Source organism: Cervus canadensis, chromosome 5 (genome assembly GCF_019320065.1).
Source record: "Cervus canadensis isolate Bull #8, Minnesota chromosome 5, ASM1932006v1, whole genome shotgun sequence".
NCBI lineage: Eukaryota > Metazoa > Chordata > Mammalia > Artiodactyla > Cervidae > Cervus > Cervus canadensis.
The window spans coordinates 10,911,484-10,924,420 of NC_057390.1; the positions used below are offsets into that span (position 1 = coordinate 10,911,484).

At 47.2% G+C, this 12,937-nt stretch overlaps 1 protein-coding gene across 1 annotated transcript; it reads right to left on the reverse strand.

The window, feature by feature from the left end:
• Positions 1–51: 51 nt before the first annotated feature.
• NOTO (notochord homeobox) lies at positions 52–7,519 on the reverse strand. The gene is made up of 3 exons (XM_043470429.1): positions 6,924–7,519; positions 3,479–3,693; positions 52–1,498 (listed from the first exon to the last, which is right to left on the reverse strand). Exons 1-3 carry the CDS (start codon positions 7,339–7,341, stop codon positions 1,340–1,342), a joined length of 792 nt encoding a protein of 263 aa, XP_043326364.1. The 5' UTR covers positions 7,342–7,519; the 3' UTR covers positions 52–1,339.
• Between the last annotated feature and the right edge of the window lie 5,418 nt (positions 7,520–12,937).

A 12,937-nucleotide genomic window follows, 5' to 3' on the forward strand; every position in this document is an offset into this window, starting at 1 on the left:
TGCTGAATAGGCATCTGCTGACTGGTGATTTTTTAAAAACGGGAGCCAACGTTTCCTGGAAGAGGCACATGCAGCTCGGTTCCTTTAATAGAGTTGACTGGATTCAGCATTAGGAAGGATTTCCTGGAGGACAGGAACAGAAGGTTCTTGAAGCTGGACCCTGGCCTCCCCCCTCCCTCCAGCTGCAGCCTGGTATCCTCGAAACGATGGTCCACTGCCTCAGGGACAGATGGTTTTCTGAGGACTCCTGCTCCCTAACTTTCCTCCCTCCCTTAAGAACTCTGAAGAGCAGCGTAGACCTTGCCCCCTCTCACCACCAGGTGTCAGGGCACACCTCCTTCCACCAGCTCATCTTGACACCCAGAAGTCATCCTGTATTCTAAGGGGATACCCTCAACAGAGGCCAGCCAGGAAATGTGAAGTGCTAGAGAAATTAGCTTTGGAAATGTTGGTGGCAGACTTCACAAGGGGAGGCTATAACATACACTTATTGGAGAGAAACTGAGTGGTTCCCGGGAAGGAATGGAAGCCATGAGAACTGGCTGTGAAGGGTTTGGGGAAGTAATACAGCAGAGTTTATGACAAAATGCCAGTTTTGGCAAAGGCACAGTTAAATCTCTCTACTCAATATAAAGATGGCTAGAGGGTCAAGTCGAGTAGCTAGAGGGGAAAAGATGGTGTTCAGGGTAGCATGTCTGCTCCAAGGAGGCAGCTGGGCCTGAGTTCCTTCTGTAAGTGGTTAACAGTTCAGACAAAACTAAAAAACTTCAGGAAATTCTGTGAGAGTAAGTGGGCTAAATGGTCTACCTGTCCTTCTTTGCTCTCAATCCCACCATTTCCAATGGGGAAGAGTCTTCAATGCCCAGATACTGATTCAAGGAGGCCCTCTCCTCTATAGCCAGGTCAGGCAAAGATTAATCTCTGGAGAGGCCGGGGCTGAGGTGTTACTCCCACAGGTGAAGGGGACCCATAAGCCTTAGCAGTTACTGCATTCTTAGTGCTGAGCCTGGCACACTCTTAAGTGTTTTACAGACATCATCTCAGCCCTGGGAGGTCAAAGTTTTCTACATAACCCATTCTACAGGTGGGGGGAAAAAACCTCAGAAATTCAGTAACTTGGCCAAGGACCTAGCTGAAGGCCAAAGTCTGTACCTGTGACCATTTGCATTATTACAACCCCCAGGGGTCGATACAGAAAAAAGGGCTCCTGCTTTACAGTTCAGATTTTCCTGGTGCCCTTTGACCTGAGAAGCTCTTCATTAAGAAATGAAACAACGAGGTTCAATGGGTGCTTCCAGGAAGAACTAGCCCAGCCTGGACTGAGCCTTTGTTGCAGTCCTCAGCTGTCCACTCCTGACTCGGCGTCTTCTCTCTGGATGCTGGTGTCCGAGCTGCTGGAGGGCTCGTCTGAGGAGGCAGCCATGGCAGATGCAGCTGGCAGTTTCAGCCTTTGCTGCTTCTGATATTTGACCCTTCGGTTTTGGAACCAGACTCTCACCTATAATTGAGGCAGTGAGAAGAGATCAGAATGTGACTAACAGTTCCCACCGCATCCCCCATTCCCACAGTGCCCACTCCTCTCTGAAAATTTACTTTTCATTCTAAGGGAAGCATACCCTTCCCTCTAATTCCAGTACCACTCATTCACCCAAGTATTTACTGAGCTCCTGATCTGAACTCTGGAGAAGGAAATGGCAACCCACTCTAGTATTCTTGCCCGAAAAAAATCCCATGAACAGAGGAGCCTGGCAGGCTACAGTCCATGGGATTGCAACGAGTCGGACACGATTGAGCACTTGTGTACTGGCTTCACTTTAAACATCCATGTCTGAGGCAGTGCTGGCCCTTCCCAGGTGATGGTGATAATGGTGAAGTACTAGCTCCGCCCTCATGGAGCTCACAGTCTAGTGGAGGGAGACTAAAAACAAACATGGAAACAAATATATAAACACAAATGAGGGTACAAATAGGAGTTTGAGCCTCCCTGAAGAACCTGCACTTAAGCTGAGGCTCAGAGGATGAGAGGCTTGCCTGCTGGGGACAGAGAAAAGCAAGCCAGGGCAGGGGAATCAACTTTGGAGTGTCTGAGGATCAGAAAGGAGGAAAGCATGGCAGACACATCTGAGAAAGGGGAAAGCAAAGGAGGAGGAAGTGGAAGAGGTCAGTGGGGACCAGATCACCCAAAACTGTGAAGGCCATGGATTAGAAGTGTTACTTTCAAGTTTTTTAGTGGGATGTGACATAGTCCTATTTACATCAAGTACACTGCACATCTGGCAGCGGGTGAAGAATGGATATAAGCAGATTTGAGGAGATAGCTGGGGAGACTATTGCAGTGATCCAGCAATAGCTGGGGCTGGATACTCCCTTCCCTGTATCATGAGAAGAACAGTCCCATTTGAAACTGGGGGCAGTGGAGAAAAATGAAGTGATTCCAGTTGTATTTCGGAGGTAGAGGTGAAAAGCCTGGCTGATGGACTGGAACTGGGAGAGAAAAAGGAATCTAAGATGACTGAGTATTTGAGCAGCTGGGAGGACAATGATGCCATGTGTGGGGAAAGGGAGAGATTGGGGGGGGGGGGTGGAATCAAGAATTGAGGTTTTGACTTGTTAAGTCTGAAATGGCTACCCGCAAGACACCCAAGTGGAGGCCCCAGGAAGGTGGTTAGATGCACAAGTCAGAAAAGAGGGGTGGGCTGAAGATACAAATTAGGGAGACACTGGCTTAAAAATGGTATTTAAAACCCATGGGGATAGATTAAATCATCTAGGGAGGAAAATTTGAGGCCACAAAGAGAAGAGTTCCCTACAAAGGGAACCGAGAAGAAGGGACTAGAGAGCTGGGAGAAAAACCAAGAGAATGTGGTGTCTGGAAGCCAAGAGAACTGTGGGTTTCAAAACAGAAGGAGTGGTTGATTGTACTGAGTGGTGGGGTAAGATGAGGGAAGAAAGCATATGGTGCCTTTGGCAGCATGGAGGTCATTAGAGACCTTGATGAGAAGTTTCAGTGAAATGGCAGAATGAAAGAATTCACACTGCAGTGAATTAAGGAGTAGATGGGAGGTGAGGACATGGAGAGAACATAGCCAGTTCTTGAGAAATTTGCCTGTGCAAAGAGCAGAGATAATTCAGTAGCCAGAGGGGAACATAGAGTCAAGAGAATGTTTATTATTTTTAATATTTAGTCTCTTGAATACCAACTTAATTTCACTGTCAGTTTCCTGTTTAGCATGGAAACATTATATTATAAAGTTCTAGATTAACACCAAGTGTTGTTTCCATAATATGAGTTCAAATAGGACTATTTTTCTCATCATATAGAGAAGGGAGTGTGCCAGTGGTTAGGGCCCGTATGCCCTATCAGCCTGGCACAGAGAAAGAGGCCCATAAATTCCTCCCAGCCCTGACTCAGGGTTTTCTGAGAGAGTAGACCTGTCCCTGGGTGCAGCCCGAGCCCCACAGGAGTCCCTGCTCTCACCTGGTTCTCTGTGAGGTTGAGCTGGGCTGCCAGCTGGGCTCTCTTCTTCCCCACTATATTGTGCTGTTTTGCAAACACTTTCTCCAGTTCTTCCAGCTGCTCCAAGTTAAACATGGTTCGAATCCTCTTTTGGGATCTCTCAGTGTCCTGAAGGTCCTGAGCATGGGCCCAGTCTTGGGGATCCCAGAGGCCTAGGCAGTGAACTAGCTCCAAGCCTGCAGAGCAATTAGCAGGAGGAAAGGTTAGCTGTAACCCCCTACCCTCTCATCTCTCATCAGGAGAGAGAACAAACTCACAGCTTCACTGGCCTGTCTTACCCTTGGCCAGGTAACAACACAGCAAGAAGGCAGGGTGGGAGGAGACTGCGCAGAAATAAAACAAATGAAAAAGAAGGACATGGAACTCTGCTGAATGTTATGTGGCAGCCTGGATGGGAGGGGAGTTTGGGGGAGAATGGATATACATGTTTATGTACAGCTGAATCCCTTCGCTGTTCGCCTGAAACTATCACAACACTGTTAACTGGCTGTACCCCAATACAAAATTAAAAAAAAATTTTTTTTTTAAAAGACGGGACAGTGTTGTGAGGTCACTTTGGCCTCCATTATTCAAGTTAGGGGCATATTCTCTGGCCCTAAAAGGAGCTGCCAAACCTCCATCTCTCCTTTCCTTGGCTACTTCAGGAAAACCCTATGAGATGAGCAGAGAAGGGACCCCCTTTTGAACAAAAAGTGAAGGTTCATCTTTTCTGTTCATTCAACTTTTTGAATGTGTGCTATGATTCAGGCATGGTTCCAGGACAAAACAGAGAATCCCTAACAGCAAAAAAAAAAAAAAGAAGGCAAATAAGTAAAATATTGAGTATGTCAGAAAATGATTAGCGCTAGTAAGAAGAATAAAGCAGGGAGGGACAGGGTAAGTGTGTGTGTTGGGGGGGGGGATAGGTGGAAGAGTTTGTATTAATATCTTTAGAAAGGATAGCCACCTCACTAAGGTGACGCTTGAATAGGGCCTCTATGTACAGCTTGTATCCTGCACACAGGTACCCAGCTGAGAGGGTAAGTGGAGTCTGGAATTCTGCCTGCTCTTTGCAAGCCTGTTCTCCCTCCCTGACAAGGTGTTGTGTTTGCATGAAGTTAGGAGGTGCCCTTTTCTAACGCACGTAAGGGTACTATTCAGCTCATAGAGCTGTGGGCCAGCGGACATGCAGATTGGTCTACCAGGGGCAGTACCTGACTCATAACTCCAGAGGAGTGAGGAAGTAAGCCACTGGGCTAGCTTGGAGGGAAGTGTTCCAGACAGAGTTCTGGCAATGCAGTGCTAAGACTCCTCAGCTCCCACTAACCTTGGGGAGGGGCTCCAGGGCTAGCAAACAAAACTGCCCCAGTGAAGGGAGTGAGGTCTGGCTGCCTAAGGCCCCTGCCACTGGGCCCAACTGGCTTACATAAGCATTAATAGCAAAATATAAGAAATCATCAATGGAGCCAGATTTAAAATATGGTATATTCTTGCAATGGACCATTCTGTGGCCTACAGAAGCTCTGTGTGGACTTATAAGGAAAAATCTCTGATACATGGTCAAGTAAAAAGAGTAAGGTGCAGAACAGTGTGTCTAGTATGGGGGCGGGAGTTAGAAGAATACATATGTGTGTGTGTGTGTGTATATATGCATGTATTTTCACAACTACATATGTGTGTGAGCCCAGCCAGTAAAGAATCTGCCTGCAATGCAGAGACTCAGGTTCAATCCCTGGGTAGGGAAGATCCCCTGGAGGAGGGCATGACAACCCACTCCAGTATTCTTGCCTGGAGAATTCCATGGACAGAGGAGCCTGGCAGGCTACAGTCCATGGGGTCACAAAGAGTCAGACACGACTAAGTGTCTAAAACACACACACACACACACACGTGTCTAAGTGTCAAACTGTATAAAATACACTGGAAGAATAAAGAAACTGGTATCTGGCTGCCTGTGGGGTGGGGAGAACCAGGTGGCTAGGGGAAAGGAATGGTAAACTCTTCTCCATACGATAACTTTGTAGTTAACATTTTGAAGTTTGATCTGTGTAGATGTAATACCCATGCAAAAACCAGAGAGGTACTTCCCTGGTGGTCCAGTAGCTAAGACTTGGTGTTCCCAGTGCAGGGGGCCTGGGTTCAATCTCTGGTCAAGGAACTAGATTCCATGCTGAAACTAAAATATCCCACATGCCTCAACTAAGACCCAGCACAGCCAAATCAATATATATATATATATATATTGATTACAGTAATACAGAGTAGAAAGTTACAATTCAGACCTCAGGTGTTTGGGGACATTAGAAAAAGATAGCTTTGAGTGAGGGCTATGGCTCTCATGAAAGTGAAAGTGTTAATCCCTCAGTCATGTCCAGCTCTTTGCAACCCTATGGTCTGTAACCCACCAGGCTCCTCTGTCCATGGAATTCTCCAGGCAAGAATACTGCAGTGTGTTGCCATGCCCTTCTCCAGGGAATTTTCCCAATTCAGGGATCAAACTGGCATCTCACAATCAGATTCTTTGCCATCTGAGCCACCAGAGGTGGCTCTCATTATGTGGCAAGAATTTGGATAGTGCTTGGGAGACCAGAGTTTCTCTCCCACTTGGGTGGGAGGAATGTCCAGCTGGAGGGAGGTGAGGAGACACAGGGTGGGGGGAACCCAAGAAAGACTGTCTTACCAGGATCTTGGTTTGGGTTGGTAAGGCTTGCACTAAATTTGCTCCTGCTTTCCCTCATGGGAGCCATGGGGATGCATGAACCAGATAGCCAAAAATGGCAAAACCTCATGTAGGTGGATGTTCATGCTAGAGGAGAAAATTACCCCAATGGTTAAAGTCTCATGCGGATTTAAGTGACTGGGCTCCAGGGCCCAGAGCCCCAAGGAACCATTCTAAGAGCTGAAGGAACCCGGCTCAGAGGAGTAAAGTGCGGAAGCTAAGCTCACACAGAGGTGAGCAGTGGAGGCTGTAACCCGGTCGGCTAACACCCAACAGCTCCTCGCTCTCGCTGAAGGGTACCAGTAGCAGCTGCTTCTCCGCCGAGTTGGCCGCGCTGGGGAAATGCCTGCTCCACCAAGCGCTGTGCAAAGCAGGTGCGGCCGGGAGCAAGGGCCTCCCCCACTCCCTAGTCCAGGGGGGGCCGGGCTGCCTGCAGCCCTGCGCTGATCCTGGTTGTCCGAGCCCCTCTCGGGCCTGCCCTCACCTTCCTCTCTGCACACGTACCCCCGCCCCCCACACACACCTTTTCCCACCTCAGCGGCGGGCCAGATGGTCTCCCACCCGGTCTGGGTCCCTCTCTCCGCCCGGTATCACCTGCAGGGGCAAGGGTCATACACTTGACATCCACTCCAACCACGGGTGGCTCTCAAACTCGGGGACTTCTCCTCTATCCTGTGCCCACCGTGGCGGCCGTCCGCTCCCTCCTACCTGTGACGCTGAGACCCTGGAGGCCGCAGAAGTGGGAGGCGAGGGGCCGCAGCGCAGAGGGCTGGGGGCACAGCTGGTGCAGCCCCGCGCTCAGGCCGGCGGGCAGCCACGTCGGTGGGCACGCGCCGGGCAGAGCCTGGGCGGGAGGCCTGGCGGGCACGTTCCAGAGGTCCCCGTGGGCGCCAGCGGAGACTGGCAGCGGGGAGGCGGTGGGCGCGCAGGGGTCAGGTCTGGCCAGGATGGCCTCAACGGAAAAGGAGGACTCGAGGCGTCCGGGCGCGCGGGGTGGGCTTGGATTTGCAGAGCCGCGCGGCAGCGCTGGGGACGCGGGCCCGGGAGAGCGGCTGGTGCGCAGGGGCTGGACCCCGGAGCCCGAAAGAGGGAGCGGCCGGCAGCCCCGCGGCCCGGGGCTGGGCATGGCGCGGCCTTTGCTCGGAAGGGCCCAAGGAGGGGAGCTGGGGCCTCTGGGCTGTGTGGGCAGCGCGGGAGGCGCGGGAGGACACCTGCTTTAAATAAGGGAGCGAGCCTTGTCGGCCAGGAACGGTCACAGCTGTCTCCCGCGGCTCTTAAATTGGACAGGGCGGAGCCGGGCTGGCCGGGCCTTCCCTTCCCATCGCCCCGGTGAGCGCCGCCTCCCGCGGGCAGGACCCCCGACGTTCCAAAGCCCCGGGCACCTTAGCGCCCTTCCTCCTTCCTCCTAAAAAATATCCCCATCCTGTGCAGTCGGGAAAAGGACCCTGAACTCCCTGTAGCTTGCTGGTGATCCCAGGCGAGCCACCCTGCAGTGCCGCGACTTTAGGTTTTGGCTCATCCGTTCACTGTCTTCGAAAGCCCTGGCCACATTCACCTATGACTGTGCAAGCCCTTAAATAAAAAAATTTAAAAAATTAAAAATGGAAATATCTTGTTTAAACACTGAAAAATAAATTTCCCACCTTTTCCTGCCTGGAGACACCGCTGTAATTGTCAATTTCTTTTGTGTATTTCCAGGGACTTTCTGCACTCAGGCATTACTTAAGCCCCACTGGAAAAATCTTTCCGGTATCCAAAAAAACGGAAGGGTAATAAATACAAATTTATTGCAAATGCATGGGAGTTGGTGTCCTACAAAACCTGCCTTATATAAGGTGTAAGGCAGGTATTTGCATCTCCCTTTCAGAGTTGGATAATCGGTATTTACTGATGTCCTTGGGCAAGTTGCAAGTTACTGTTTCAATGTCTTCGTCTGTAAAATAGATGGTAATAGTAGGTACCTCATAGTCACATAAGAGTTAATGCACATAACCCATTTAGGATTGGCTAGTGAGCACTATGCAGTGATTGCGGCACTGGAAGGAATTCCTGCCTTCTAGGCTCCTGTAGTATTATGCCTCCTCAAATCAATGCGTAACATCGAAACCACTCTAGCGGGTCGAGGTGCAGTTCAGTGGCATTGTCCATAGGCGTCAGCTCTTTGGGGACACCAAAATACCGTCTGCTCTGCTAAATAAGGGCTGGAGGAAACCTTGCTGGGTTCCTGTCCCTCCCCACTTCCCACTTCAGCAAATACTGGCCCTGCCTCCTGAACAACACCCCCAGCCCACCCCCACCCCAGGCAGTCTGCAACATGAGATTGTGGGGAAAAACGAAGAACAGGTGTCCCATCTGACCCCAGGTCTAGGTCTACTGTGTTGTGGCCAGAGAAGGCAGGGTCAGAAATGAGGGTACAGCAATCAGAGCCCCAGGGAAGGGGCCTGGGTGGGAAGGACTCTCTCTTCCGGTGAGGTCAGATCCACCAGGAGTGGGAAAGTTCTGGACCCCATAACTTTCAAATCTTACATATACTATTTCATTTCTCAACGTGTTTCTTTCTTTTTAAAAAAAAAAAAAAAAAATTTCGCTGCACTGGGTCTAGTTACCTGACAAGGGATGGAACTCCTGTTTCCGGCATTCGAGCTCCAGTCTGAGCCACTGGACCTTCAGGGAAGTCCCCCTCAATGTGTTTCTTTTTGAGGAGCTTTTCCTCCAAGAGGTAGAGTCTGAGTTGACAATGTCTACCCCCAGGACCACCCAGACTGCAGTGCTAAAGTACCAAAAGTGGGCCTTATGAGGAGGGATATAGACACTGCTTTTTTTGGGCCTACAATGATAGCGACTTAGGTGGCTGGGGAACAGTGGAGCAAGATGATGGAAAATGTGGATTTTGGAGTTGGACAAACCTGGCCTCAAATCCCAACTTCGTCACCAAACTGTAACTTCAGATAAGTGGTCTATTCACTCTAAGCCTCATTTTCTTATAAAATGGGAATGATCTCTTAAGTGAGAAAATAATACTTACCTAATGAGCTTCTTACAAGAGTTGAATGAGTTTGAGTTTTTAGCTACATGATAGCTATTGTGGGGAGGAGAGAAGCTATTTACAAAAACAGCATGCACCCTGGAATCAGGCGGAGTTGACAAAGAACAAGAAAAAACTTGTAAAATAGAAGATGTATGAAATCTTTGTTAAGTCTGTACTGATTTTTAGGTAAAAAGTGTGGTTACTATGTCTTTAGGTCTGGGTTTTCCATACAAAATTCACTGTATTTCAGTACATTGTTATCTGTTTTCTATTGTTTGATTTATTTCTCTTCAAACTGTAAGTTCATGAGTATATAGATATTAATATCCCTAGTTAACATATGAGTAAATAGAGCAAGAGAGGTTAACAGACTGCCTAGGTTCAAATCCCCTATCTATGTGACCTTTAGAAAAATGTATTTTAATTTACATTTATTTCCCTGAAAACTCTTTAGGCTGAGCTTTTGGATATCACCCATTTGGATATCCCCTTTTGTGTGAAGCCCCGGTCCCAGTGGTTTCCGTATGTTTCCACTGGGCTACTATCTTTTTCTTATTAATTTGTAAGAGTAGTTATAGATATAGATATTTTGAGATCAAGACTTTTATTACAATATATATAGATGCAAATATTAATATCTTCTTCCACTCTGTGGCCTGCCTTCTCATTCTTTTAATATTTTCTTTTGATGAACAAGATAACTAATTGTAATAAAGCTTAACAATCTGCTTTTGTGTCCTTCAAGAGAAACCTTTTTGCCTATATGAAGCCATGAAGATATTCTTTTGTGATTACTGATGGGTATGCCCTTATTGACATTTTAAGTGTTTTCTGGTTGTTTTGTAGTTTTTTTTTGTTGTTGTTCCTTTTTCTTTTGCTCTCATGCCTTTTGATTTGATGACTATCTTTAGTGTTATATTTGAATTTCTTTCCTTTTGTGTGAGTCATAAGTGAGTTCCCTTGTATGTAACTAATGCTTTTCTCTTGCTGCTTTTAAATATCTTTATATTTATAGCTAATTATATTTATGTCTAAATTATATTTATGTCTAAATATAATTAAGTATCCTTCATTTTTGCTATTTTAATTTCAGCATGTCTTGGTGTGGACTTCTTCGGGTTCATCTTATTTGGAACTCTGTGATTTTTGGACCTGCATGTGTTTCTTTCCCAGGTTAGAGAAGTTTTCACTTATCAATTCTTTGAGTAAGTTCTTTGCCCCTGTTTTCTCTCTCTTCTCTTTCTGGGCATCTGGAATGTGAATGTTAGCATGTTTGATATTGTTCCAGAAGTCTCTTAAACTGTCCTCATTAAAAAAATTGTTTTCTGTTCAACTTGGGTGATTTCCATTACTCTGTCTTCTAATTCAGTGTTTCTCTGTATCATTTAATCTACTGTTGATTCCTTCTTCTTCTTCTTCTTTTTTTTTTTTTTTTGGTATAAAGCAGCATAGATTTATTATATTATAGTTCTAGTGGTCAAAAGTAAAAACTGGATCTCTTAGGACTAATTCAAGATGTTGACAGGGTTGTCTCCCCTCTGGAATCTCCAAGGGAAGAATCTATTTCTTATTTAATCTGTTCTCTTGCTTTTCTCAAGCTTCTAGAGGCTGGTAGTATGTCTTTGTTCTTAGCTAGCCTCTTTCTCCTTCAAGTGCAGGAGCATAACATCTTTACATCTTCTTCCCTTTTTCTGACATTCTTGCTTGCTTTCTTTTTTTTTCTGGCTGTGCTGGATCTTCGTTGCTGCGCGGGCTTTTCTCTAGTTGTGGAGAGTGGCAGTTACCCTCTAGTTGCGGTGCACAGACTTCTCATTGCAGTGGCTTCTCTCATTGCAGATTATGGGCTCTAGGGCACGCGGCCTTCAGTAGTTGCGGCTTGTGGGCTCTAGAGCACAGGCTCATTAGTTGTGGCATGTGGCCTTAGTTGCCCCACCGCATGTAGGACCTTCCTGGACCAGGAATGGAACCTGTGACTCCTGCATTGGCAGGTGGATTCTTTACTAGGGAAGCCCTTGCTTTCTTCTTATAAGGACCCTTGTGATTACACTGGATCCATCCAGATAATTCAGAATTATCCCCCCAACTCAAAATTCTTAGCTTGATGACCTATAACAATTTCACTTCAGTAATTATCTTCAAATCTCTTCCATCCTTCTTTATAAATTTCTGATGCCTTATTAAGCTTCCCAAGGTTCATCTACTCTTTTCCTCAGTTTTTTGAGCATCTTTTATGATCAGTATCTTGAACTCTTTATTGGGTAGATTGCTTATCTGGAGATAAGTAGACTTCACTTAGTTGTTCTTCTGGAGTTTTGTGTGGCTTCTTTGTTTGCAACATATTCTTCTATCTCCTCATTTTACTACTTCTCCATGTTTATTTCATGTGTTAGATAGGTTGGTTACATTTCCTGATCTTGGAGAAGTGATCTTATGCAGGTGACATCCTATGGGGCCCAGCAATACTCTCCCCTCTGTCAGGGTGCCTCCTAAGCAGGCTTCACGGCCTCAGGTCCTACCTTGTGTGGTGGCTGCTGCCCACTGGTAGGTGGAACCAGGTCCTGGGGTGCCTGGCTGTGGGGGCTGGGAAGGCTGGTGCTGAGCCATTTGTCAGGCAGGGCTGGGTCCGCGAATGTCTGGCTGCTCAGCCCTGGGGGTCTTGGGACTGGTTCTGACCTGCTGGTGGGTGGATAAGCTCCTAGCATTATAAACTAGAGGGAGATTCCAAAATTGTGCTTTGTAGCCCCAGTGTCCTGGTAGAATGAACTCCCCCAAATGGCTGCCCCTAAGGGACTACCAGTTGCTTCCTGCTTCTCTGGGAGGTTTTCCCAGGATCAGAAAGTAGGTCTGACCCAAGCTCATACAAATTATTGCCACTGTGTTGGATCTCAGACTACATAATATTTTGGTGTGCCCTCCAAGAACAGAGTCTCTGTTTTCTACTGTTCCTGGCTCTCTCATATGCAAGCCTTCAAAGCCAGATGTTCTGGGGCTCATCTTCTTGTACAGAACCCCCAGCCTGGAGGCCTCAATGTTGGGCTCAGACCCCTCACTTCTTGGGAAGAACCTCTACAATTGTGATTGTCCTTCTGTTTTGGCATTTCCTATCCAGGGATGGGGGTCTTGACCATACCAGGTCTCTGCCCCTCCTACCTGTCTTGTGGGTCCTCCTTTATATCTTTGGTGGTGGTGGTTTAGTCTCTAAGTCGTGTCCGACTCTTGCGACCCCATGGACTGTAGCCTGCCAGGCTCCTCTGTCCATGGGATTCTCCAGGCAAGAATACTGGAATGGGTTGCCATTTCCTTCTCCAGATTTTATATCTTTAGTTGTAGAAAAATCTTTTCTGCTGGTCTTCAGGTTGTCCTCATAGATAGTTGCTCTGTAAGTAGTTGTAAATTTTGTGTGCTGGTGACAGGAAGTGAGCTCAGGGTCTTCCTACTCCACCATTGTGGCCATATCTCTTCAGTGAAAGGAAATTGGGCAATATGGATGAAATTTGAGGACATCGTGCTAAGTGAAGTAAGCCTATCACAATAAAACAGATACTGTATGATTCCACTTACATAAGGTAGAGTAGTCAAAATCATAAAGACAGATAATACAATGGTGGTTGCTAGGGACTAGGTGGAGGGGACTACAGGAAATTACTATTTAGTGGGTATAGAGTTTCAGTATACAAGATGAAAAGAATTATGG